The 11,743-nt window shown below is 39.4% G+C and overlaps 2 protein-coding genes across 3 annotated transcripts in view; one reads left to right on the top strand and one right to left on the bottom strand.

Annotated features, from left to right (window-relative positions):
* The window catches only part of Hrb27C (Heterogeneous nuclear ribonucleoprotein at 27C), a 47,274-nt gene that overhangs the window by 34,402 nt on the left and 1,129 nt on the right, over positions 1-11,743 (top strand). The gene's annotated exons all lie outside the window — the stretch shown is intronic.
* On the bottom strand, positions 366-11,000 carry LOC105270428 (neuroendocrine convertase 1). 2 transcript variants are annotated; one of them, XM_011311346.1, is made up of 16 exons: positions 10,696-11,000; positions 9,850-10,024; positions 5,955-6,056; positions 5,518-5,703; positions 4,942-5,088; positions 4,784-4,850; positions 4,365-4,636; positions 3,630-3,842; positions 3,390-3,490; positions 2,759-2,824; positions 1,836-1,988; positions 1,593-1,756; positions 1,266-1,399; positions 969-1,100; positions 658-849; positions 366-563 (listed from the first exon to the last, which is right to left on the bottom strand). In XM_011311346.1, exons 1-15 carry the CDS (start codon positions 10,698-10,700, stop codon positions 697-699), a joined length of 2,070 nt encoding a protein of 689 aa, XP_011309648.1. In that variant the 5' UTR covers positions 10,701-11,000; the 3' UTR covers positions 366-563; positions 658-696. The 2 variants fall into 2 exon arrangements, with proteins under 2 accessions (XP_011309648.1, XP_011309647.1); XM_011311345.1 differs by having other exon boundaries at positions 366-849.

Genomic DNA, 11,743 nt, shown 5'->3' with positions numbered 1-11,743 from the left:
TTTCAATTTTCCAGTTTCAGCGAATACCTCCTCGATTTTCATGCTCCCCTGATATTTTTTCAAAAATTTCGAATTTTCAAATTTCAGCGAATACCTCCTCGTTTTTCATGCTTCCCTGATATTTTTTCAAAAATTACGAATTTTCGAATTTTAGGGAATGCCTCCTCGATTTTCATGCTCCCCTGATATTTTTTAAAAAATTTAGAATTTTCGAATTTCAGCGAGAAAATACTTTAAAATTGATCTTTTCTCGATAATTAATGTGTAATTATTAATGAAATAAGGATGGATGTGGCATTGGTAAAAATTAATCGTAAAACCATTTCTTTTTGAAGTGCTCTAAATATTTCATTTTCATTTCATTCTCCTCATTTTTATTCGGGTATTCCACTTTGTTTTCGTAAAATTCCATTTTAATTCAACTCGATTTCCTGTCCATTCAATTTCTTTCCAATTTTGTTTGTTCATCAAGGCCTTTCAGTCCTAGTAAATCCAATTAGTTTCAGCTGAATGAAAGAGAAGACGTAGCTGATAATTTCCGGCAAGGCCCTCCAATTTGCCAACTTTTACGTTGGGATTGATTCAATAAAGTGATAATGTGTTATTTTCTAATTTCTCGTATTCATCCCATCAGTTTTTAAAATTATTTTTGTTCACCTTCATCGTAAAGAGGGGTCTTCCACATGGTTAATTCGACTACCTTCGATCAAATAAAATTCGACGTAGCCAATCAGTCCAGACGAGACTCTCCAGGTTACCCACTTGCTCAGTGAGATTGATCTCGTTGGTGTGACCAGTTAGTCCACTCCTCATTCTCTTTTTTTCCTCGGTTTTTTCAACGACTCGATTCTGCAAACATGAAACACCGGGTGATATGGACATTTTGTAGCCCCGGCAATTAACCGGACCGTGATAATTAATTTGGCACACGTCAATTGACGAGTGTTTGCATTTGATAATGGAATTACCGTCTTCCTGACGCGGTTGTAATTGTCGTTGTAATTTCGCGGGCTGTTGCCACGATAATCCGGGGACAATTTTGTCCCGTGGAGGATGAGGGTGACGTCCAGGATTGATCCATTGTTCCAGATAGGGCCGACCTTGTCCGAAAATCGTTAGAATTATCGTCAAGTCAGTGGAACAATTAAAAAAATCAATTTTACCTCGATTATTAATCGATTTTCAATCAATACCTCGGGATTATCTCACTCGCGTTTTTTTTTCACGAGGGGCGGTCAAATTTTGAACTGCGCGAATTTACTCACCTGATCGATTATGTCCAACCTCCAGGTGCCCCTGGGGTCCTCCCCCCAGGTTCCCACCGACATGAATTTCCAATTCTTGAAGCCCTCAGTGGAATCATCCAACCGTCGAGGAGTCAGAATTTTCACTCTAGTTCCTGCGAGTGCGTGACAATTCATTATTTCTTTTATAAATAATTTTCATTGTCGTTGTTAATGGCGAATGCATAGATTTGTTCAGCCACGTGGCGAAAAACGAAAGAATCAGGAAAATGGAGAAATTAATATTTCGGTTTCGGTTAACAGATAATTTTGAGGAGCTCCTCATAAATTTGGAGGGGCATTTCTTACCCGCTGGTGATATCAGATGCATCTCCAGGGCACCTCTGCTCGTGTATCTGATGCTGGTTTCCACTTGTACATGCTCTAAATACATGACTTCTCGATTCTCATTGGAGCATCCATTTGAATTGAATCTCAAAATCGCCGCTTCACCGTAAAATAAATTCAGCGGTCTGGATTGAAAGTTAAAAAATTTCCTGTCGTTAGGATTTCATCTCAATTCCCAGTGATATTTCATTCACTTGCACTCACCCGGACTGCGATTTGATGAAGCATATGGTTTTTTCGGGTACTCGGGTCCAATTATGAGCGGCGGTAACCAGACCATGTGCATTCATCAGACCAAAGCCGAAGCGCGGGTTGAACCAGAAGCCTGCGGAATTTTTCCGCCATCCTGGATTTCCACTGTAATCGTCTGCTTTTTATTTTTGGTCTATAAATTTGCAATATTCTCTCACAGATAAAAAATATCTCTTATTTTCAGGTAAAGCCGTTTCACTCTATGATTGAGAAATGTTTAATGAATTTATTTTATATTCCGATTATAACGGATTTCTCTGAAATGAAATATTACACTGTGTCCAAATTTTTCAATGTTTTTTCTAATCAAAACGATTAAGTGAAAAAAAAAAGAAATTCTGTGGGCAATCGGCTTTCTGCAATTTTTTTTTTTAAGTTTCCAGTAAACTTTTAATTCGCTGTTAGGATAGAGTTGAGTTGAGCATTTTTTTCTTGGGAGTGATAAATTTTTCTTATCAGGGCTTTCCGCGTCAGATAATATTCAAGCACATTCCGCGAAGCGAAGGAAATAAAATTCAATTCCAGTATACTTGGAGCACTACTATCGTAATTAGTGAAGACGGAAGGAGCAACTCGGGGTGAAACTTCGCGCACAAAGGGATCTCTCGATAGAGTGTGTAATGAGCTTGTGATAGAAAGGGTTGAACAACGCGGGGAAAGGCACTGCGTGGCCCCGAGGCGGATAAATGCCTGAGTTCGGAATATTTTCCATTAATTTCCTTTGTCCCCAGAACTTGAAAAAAAATCTCTGACGCCACGGCGAAACGCAATAAAAAATTGAGAACACAGTGGAATTTTTCGACCCGGCGGTGAAATATTTAAATATTAATCTCTGTCGAGTACCAGAGGGAAAAACCGTCATAAAAAATTCTTACCTTAATGGACTGTATTCCGAAGTCTGCACAATGAGGTGCTGCACGTCCCTCCAAGTCAACTCTTTGCTTGTTAGTGAATGAAACAACGAGTAAGAAACGAATGTTTCGATAATGACGTTTGCTCAATTAATATCGTAGAAACGTGACAACTTCCGTGGAAATAAGTGTCGGGCAAAGATGAATGATCACGAGAAGCGCGAACTAATTAAGAAAATTGGGAGAATATCGCTCACTAATGATTTTTCAATTGATTTCTCTTTTTTTTTGAGTAATTGAGTTAATTGAGTAATTGATAATTAATAGAACAATTCAGCCGACTCGAAATTCAATGGGTCAATTCAATTCTCTTTATAAAAAAATTTCAAAGAATTCAATGGATTATTCGAATATTCTGCCGGGTGAAAAAAATCATTTGAAAATACAGATAAATTTTTTTTCCATATCTTCTGAAAAAAGCCGCAATGTTCGAAAGACATAATTGATTCAACGAAAAAAGAACGGAGACTAATTAATTTTCCTGGATTTCGCGGTTCCAGCGGATGACCCAAAAATAAATAAAAAAATCTAATAATTGCTCGGGGTAAAAAGAAGAATAATTTGACAGTATGTCGTGAAAAAAGGAGGATATTACTTCACTTGCAGTGCCAGGGCGAGTATTCCTGCAGCGAGTGGAGCTGAAGCCGACGTTCCCGTGTGACGAGTGGTGCATTCATTTTTTAAATCCGTGGTGGCCTGTCCAGTGGCAAAGAAAGAGAAAAAAAAATCCACTGAACGCAAATGAGAACAAACATCCTATCCCCCTCAGACAAATAAAACAAGAGCCATCCAATTTGTCCAACTTTTTAAATAATAAATCTCAGTGAATAATTACAATCATTTGGTCGTGGTACGCTCCGCTGCTGTAAGTTGTTGCAAGAGTTGCTGGACATCTCTCACCGTACCATGGAAACTTTCCAGTTTGACTGGCAGAACCAACAGCAATAGTATAAATGCTACCGACGTAACCGTCACAGCTACAATCGTCATCCTTGGATCCACCGTTGCCGGATGCCCATACGTAAATGCTACCCCTGCCCTTTCGCCCCTGAGACATTTAAAATAATTCAAAACAATTATACTTTTGCATTTACAATTTTCCTATAAAGCTCATTGCAATTTCGAGTGACTATTTCTCTGATAATTCAACTGTAAATTTCCTTTCTTCGAGATGTTCCGGATGGCATTCGCCATATGCATCTGCTCTTGACACTCAATCTAACTTTTCTCTCCCCCAGCTACACAACAAAATTCCCCTGGTACGGCTCAAACTCCACCACTTCTCGGGACTTTTATTCCATCATGAATAAATGACGGATGAGAGATGTATGTAAAGATTTTTTCTTCAGGTACTGGAATAGTTTTTTATTAATTCAACGAGTGACGTGTCGCATTAAAAGATTTTTACATCAGCTTTCAGGAAATAAGGGAATCTATCATAAATAGGCTTCATTACCATTTGGAATATGAAATGGGGTAATAATTTTTATATTTAACTAGGGGACGATTTTTTCATATTTAGCATTTTACGTAGCATAATTTTATTGCAGCGAAGTACAATAAAAAATACCTCAGTGACACCTCGCTGAAGTGCTTCAGTGGCGAGTCTTCCGGGTGCCTCGAGGCTCTTGCCGTCATCCGCAGGTCCCCAGGACGCGGTGTAGACATCGACGAGATGCTGTGCGTACCCTAGGGCTTCACCCTCAACCCTGTCATTGACGACACCATCAAGCATTTTAATTCCTCCAATTTTCGCCTCAAATGCCACCCCAACCCCGCATTTCCGATTATTCGCTTCCATGGCTATTTCCCCTGCGCACCGCGTCCCATGTCCATTCATCCCTTGGGAATTGATAAATCAAAGGATATTATTGATTATTTCATACTCGTTCATCTAATCAAATCGCGCATTCAACTCCCACTCGTCCATCGTATCCTATTTTGTGGTAAATTCAGTTTTGAGAGATAAGAGAGGTGGAGCATCATCACCTGTTACTTCGTACCGGGGCAGTGGATCGTTATCGCCGTCATTGACGTCATAGCTGATATCTGGACTCTGAAATTGTAAATTGGGGAATTTCATCGATATTTTTGGGGAATTCGTTCTCGTCTGTCGGTTTGTCATCGGGATATATCGAATAGCTCACGTAGTTGTTCCTCAGGTCTGAGTGTGTGTACTCTAGCCCATCGTCGAGAACAGCTATCCTCATCCCTCGACCTGTTATCCCCAATCGGTAAAGTGGCACCACGTTCAGATCCAGCTTTGGTAGGTCTCGGTTGGTTCGTGTGTCTTGCTGGGTTCAGGGACAGGAAGAACAGAGGTCACTTCACGGAAAAAAGGATACTTGAATCTGCTCAACATTTATTTTATCGCTTGCGCTTGCTTTCGGGGAACCTGATTTATTTTAAACGAATATATTCAAATTTTTGACTCTTATATTTCATTGTGAAATATATAGATTCCATTTTCGATTGGATGAAAATCATTGCAATTTTTGATAATTCTGCAGTGATGAATTATTATATAATTTTCCGAATATTCAGGTAATTTTCAGTCATAAATATTTATTAATTAGTGGACTGGGTTTGGTCCAAGTAGATTCTGTTTTCAATTTTTTGAATTATATAAATTCAATTTCGACGAAAATATTTCGTGAAAAGTCTCAGGAATTTTGGAAATTCTGGGGAATTGTCGTGGGACAGGAAAATAGTGGAATTTTTACCAGATACCACTCCTCGTTCCACAATTCGTCATTGAACATGTGTTGAACATCTGAATGGATCTCAATATCGTTCTCCTCATTATCGAACACTCTTTTTTCTCGCAGCAGTGGCTTTTCCGATTCTAGAATATCGATAAGATCTCGCTTGTGACGCTCGACACTCCTCTGCTGATCTGCCCAAATAATCTGCATTATAGAAAATAAAAGGACTCAATTATTCTTCATGGCAGTAATTCCTACCATTTTTTTCCAGTGGAGTGTAATTTTCTCCTGAATATTCACGTGTCCTTAAAAAATTCAATGAAGTGATGAATTCTCGAAATGAAGTATCGATATGAAACCTTCCCGTAAATTCCGGGAATTTTATTTGGTATTAAAAGCAACAATTAATATTCTAGAGAAATTAAGTCATGATTAAAATATATATATGCATTTACTTTAGAGTTTGACGTCAATTCTTTCACGAACCGCCCACCGCCTCTTTTCCCAACCTGATTATCATCCCTGTGCCATAAGTACGTGTCTTTGAACCCGAGTACCTGAAAAAGTCATCGATCCTGATATTAATCTACTCAAAACGGACTGAGAAAATTTCGGGTTAAATATATCATTGAAATTTTATCATTAATAAATGAAAATTCCGCGGAAAAATCAATGACAAATATGAATATCAGTTTCACCATTCTCTGAAAAGAATAATTAATAAAATATTATTATTCCATTTTTTAATGAATATCTTCAATTATTACTCTCGACCTGAAAAAAATGAAAATTTAGATTTCCAGTGGATAAGAAAATCATACAATATTTCCTATTCCTCTTTCCGCTAATTAATTAATTTTTCAATTTTTCCCGCATTACCAGTGAAATTTCACTTTCTCAGATTTTTCTCCTCTGAATCAGATTCAGTGTAGCTGCCCTGATAATTAATAATCAACACTAAATGAGACCATGTTTTTGGTCTGAGTTTTTCGTAGCTGCTGCCTTGGGTTTTCCCCGTGATACGCTCGTGATCGGGGGTTGGTTTTTGCATTGGGGTCGTCCCGACGCTCTGGCTCTCGAGTCCCAAGAGGGGGACGCTCTGACCAGGAGGCCACGAGGAGTCAGCTGGTGGCACGTTGATTTCCTCCCCAGGATATATAACCAACCCGAAAATTCACACTCTAGGATCACATCATTATTGTATCATGAATGAGCGAGCGGTTACAGGCGCCACGTGTCACGTGTGGTTTTTGTAGGGCCTCCGATTATGGAAACACCCTCGGTGCTAGGGACCACCACCTGGTGGATGTCTCGTGTATGGCTTGATGACTGCAGGAGTGAGAGTGATGAATGCACTCCATCGAGGTTCATTTCATTCAAGTTGGGGACACCTTTTTCCTCCTGGTATTCACCTCCTGGTATTCACTTCATTCCGAATTCATTGTTAACTCAATTTTCATTGAATTTTTTCAGAATAAATAGCACCGTCTTGTTCCGCCCTGTTTCCCATGGAATTGGCCCTGAACCGAGGAAAAACCATTGGAACTGAAACCGAAAAACTAAACTTGCTGAAAAAAAAAAATCCGTAAAGCGTCTTCCTCGGTGGCGCAAAGTCATTGCTTGGCGATCAGCTAGCGATTCATCTTATCGGTATTCCGATTGTGTCTTCTCGGCAGTGGCAGGTCCAGAGGGACCAGCCTAGAATGAGATGAGCATTTTGTATGTATATGAGATCAGTATGGAAGCCCGAAAAAAGGGATGGGAGGTATAGAAAACGCCGTAGGGAGGATCGGGTATTTTCGCAGTCCATTTGTTTTGATCGGATTTCCAACTGTCTCTCGGCGTAATCCCAGGGCTCTTTCCACTCCCTAACCCCCTCACCTCCCCACTCCACCCCTTTTTCCCCCCACCTGTCTCCTGTCTGCCAATGAAAAGCCTAATGTCTTCATTCACCCTGGAATGACGCTAATTACGTTTTTCCCTCATTCTCAAGAACTCGCCCTCGTTTTATTACGACCTGGGGGAGACGTACAGACGGATAAGGGATGTTAAGATTATGTGTTTTGTTCATTTCAAGTGATGGATGGATGTTCAATTGAATCAAACGAAATAAAATGTAAATTTATGGAGGAGGGCGGAGAGAACACGAGGAAAAGATTAAGGGGCTGATTGCATCGTAGTCACGCTCTTTCGATGTTGTTGGGGGTGAGGGCGAGGGATTCAGGGTGGAAAGGGGTTAACGTTACGGACATAATTGTATTAGTCAACCTGATGTTGGCGGGCCGACATGAAACCTCCTGCTGCTACGAATGTCGCTCACTCGGACATCCTAGTCTCCTGGGGATTCGAGTCTATACGTCGGAGCCAACATTTCTAACGTCTCGGGGTTGTCCCACTGCGTCTACCTTTCACCCCAGTTTCAACCTCTCCTTGAGTTTTGACGATGGGATGGAAAAAAAAATTTAACTCGCACGATTTATAGTTTTGAAAGAAGATATATTTTTTTACGTGTTTTTTATGTATTTTTTACGAATTGGAAACGTTTAAAAAATTGGCGGATATATTTTTTTTTTGTGGAAATTCCAGGAATATCGTATTTTCTGACGAATAAATTATAATTGGAATGAAAAGTTTGGATGAATTTTAGATTAATTAGAGATCCATGTATTTATGGGATTTTCCTCTCGTTATGACACTTGAATTCTGAATAAAATTATCTGGGATGAACAGTTGGAATGATTTTATTACAGCTGGAATTTCCGAAATCGAATAATTTTCAGAAAATATAATTAATTTAAAGCGCAACGGACGAACAGCACTGGAATTCATAATTAACGCGAGTTATTTGTAATTATGGAATTAACTCTTAAATTATTTCCATTCAATACAAATTGTGATGAATACCGGCGAATTTTTCATATTTTCGTGATTGAAACTGCAATCACTGGGGGAATGTACTCCATACAATATGAACAATTACCGTAATTGTTATTGACTCGACCGGAATTGGGTATTCACACAGGCACTTGATGTTTAACAATGAAAGTTTCTCCTGGTTTTGTAGAATTTTCATACTCCTCAATTTATATCCCCGTAGAATCGAGAAACGACTAAGGGAAGTTTCGACGGAAGTGCCTCCTTACTTCCGGTCACTGAATCCCACTGGAATTTTTCCGTTGGAATTAAAGTGTGATCCAAAAGATCTTTGATGCCAGCAAAACATATCCTGCACTTTGTGTTATTTCTCTTGTGTTTTTGTGAATTTTTTTGTTACCCCTCCACAAAACCCATTTCGTTTCTTGCAATATAATTCTTCCTCTTTTGTTCCGCGTTACTGTTGTTCATTTCGTTGGATGAAAAACATAAAGGCAGAAACTTGGAGGAGGTGGATGTATATCTGCATATATATATATATACATTTTTTTTTTCATAGGATAGAATGTAGAATACACGACACCGTACGTCATCCAGATACTCATCCAACGGCATATGCGCACTTATTTCCGGTGTGTTTGGCGAACACTTGGAAATATATTGACTCTTATCGGATTATCTTGCCGTTTTCTTCCCCCTTTATCCCACCACCACTGGTTTTACGCGGTACAGCTTGTGTGACGATACTGGGGCGAACGGGATAATAATTCACGTTGACGATAATAAAAGTTGAAATGTATTTTTATGCAGCGAGAATTGTTCAATTCATTTTGTTCACGTCCTCTTCCGAGGCTTTTGCCTACCTCTCTCCCTTTTCACGATCCATTCTTCTCGTTGGCTTTATCAGACGTCGTCATTCAGGTGAATTACGATTATTGTATAATTTAAAATGCTACGGAAAACTTGGAGGAAGTTATCCACAAGTTCATTTTACCCCAACTCGGTGGGAAATCGCTACAAAACTGACTGACTTATTAAGCAGTTGTTCAAGTTTTAATTGCATCGGGGGGTAGTTTTCTCGGTCTCGACTTTTGCCCATATTCCAACAAACCGTAGACACTCTGTTGACAAAGTCATAATTCCACCGGCAAATACATTAGATTTCAGCAACTGGTTGGATGGGGTTAACTCCAGGACTGGGGGAATGTAATTGTGGGGGGAAAGATCTACTGAAGGAAAAAAAAACGTATCACTCAGGGATTTAGTAGAAAAGGAGAATTCCAGGAGTGGAGTGGCAAAGCGGTAGTTATATTAATGAATAATTTCATGAATATTTGTTTTTCTACGAATTTTATTGACATACATTTGAAATTGGAGCAGAAAAATTCGTCAAGTCGGTGCGGATTGCCATTTGGAGTTTTGGGTGGTGGGGGTAAATGGATTGGCCGGTAGATTAAAGATTTTGTTTTTACTTACGAGACCCAGATTTTTGTAGCCAGATCGGAGGGCAAGGAGAGAGGCCACTTGAGGTCCACCTGCCACTCGCACCACCCATTCTTCCTTGGAAGAATTATTTTCGGTAGAATTTGTTGGTGTACTTGATCCTAGCAGAGTCAGGAGGATACACAAATTGGCAGCGATGAAATATTGCCTGGGGGATGATGAAATATTGGGGTTAGGGGCTTAAGAGTATTGAGAAGGGGAGAGGGATGGGTTTTCTTCGGGGGACAATCACTTTTCCACGAGAAGTTTAGGTGAAATCAATTTTGTCGGCGATAAAATTTGAATTTGCCGCGCTCTTCTTTTCTGTGTGACTGTTACAAGTTTTTTTTTCTTCTCAAATCACCGGTGGGATTTTTGGGGAACTTCAATTGGACATGACGGATATTTCATATATTTGTGAAAAATTTCGGTAATAATTTCCATCCGTTTTCACTTGCACGGCGAAAAATTCTGGGATTAGACAATTTTCAGTGATGGCATCCGGAAATTCGATGACATGCAAATTTTTTCACTTCAACATTATTTTTTTTTTAGATATTATTATTTATATTCATTGGCGAAACGTGGACCGCAGAAAATAGAAAATTGAATTTTGAATAATTAACTTGGTTAGTTCCCAGTAAATAATTTACTGTGGATATGCTTTACTCTGGTGCATCATAAATATCCGTAAATTTTCTATATCAATTATTTATAACTATATTCATTATTCAGATTATTCGGACCAATAGTACTGATGAAAAAGCTTTTAGTGTAAAATTTTGCAATAAAAATTTTTCGCTACAGCGCGCACTAAAAATCAAACAAAAATGCTCTCACCCCATATCACAAATAACTGATTTCACTGTTCCACGGATCACTATTACACTATTATATTAAACCGAATTATTAAAAAATAAAAAAAAACGATATCTCACCCGAAATAAAATGAAATCAATTAATTGAAAAGTCCGAGCCCGGAGATATCGTGCGCTTGATAATTCTCAAGTCGCGAATTTCGTGGCACAAGTAAATAAATGTTTCTCAAAAATCATAAATATTTTTTGGACGAGTGTATAATTTGGATTTCACCAGAAAAAGTGGAGGAGAGCAAGACTGCAAGTGGTCGAGCGTTGGGTACCAAGTGACAGGTGATGGTACGACAATTAGTGGTTGAACTGTTCTTCTTGGATGTTTTATCGTTCCCCTCCACCGATTTGTTGAACGGGTGGGGGATAGGAATGGCTAGATAGAGGGGTCGACAGAAAGGGGAAGAGATTCCTAGGGTAAGGGAATGGGATTTGCAATCGGGTACGAAAGCCAGCCCTTGGTGAATCTGATTAAAGGCAATATTGCTCGTGATATTGAGCGTTAGGTGCACCAGGTTTGAAGAAGTTCTCGTTCTCTCTCTCCAGCATTTTGACCGTTTCAAGAGCACTGAATGAGAGAGATGGTGAAATTTTAAGCTCAAGCTCGACTCGGTAATTGCGGTTACGTCGTTGGCAATCGAGTTTGGGAAATAATTGTCAGAGCAAGTGACTATTCATAGAATTTGCGAAGGCTCGTCGTCACGTAGGGCTGTATATTCACCAGGGGTGAGGGACGGCGATGGAGTTGGCTCCTGGAATCGTGTTAGATCGGCTAATTACGCGTCCGCGCGTCCGAGGAAATTCTGTGGTGAAAACTGGCGGGAAACTGCCTCGGCCTTGATGAACTCTGACCTTATCGAATCAATGGCCAGAAGAGCATTTGCGGGTCTATGCAGATTTTCCGTTATCGGTCTCTCGTGGTTTTTTGTCGATTGCCAGAGCCAGTGATTCACTGGAAATCGTCAATGACTTCATGGAAAAAATGTACGCTCAAGTATATATGTATATAGATATATTTT

The sequence above is a fragment of the Fopius arisanus genome, unplaced genomic scaffold (genome assembly GCF_000806365.1).
Source record: "Fopius arisanus strain USDA-PBARC FA_bdor unplaced genomic scaffold, ASM80636v1 scaffold00087, whole genome shotgun sequence".
In the NCBI taxonomy this organism is placed as follows: Eukaryota; Metazoa; Arthropoda; class Insecta; order Hymenoptera; family Braconidae; genus Fopius; species Fopius arisanus.
This window is presented reverse-complemented; position numbering and strand designations above follow the sequence as displayed.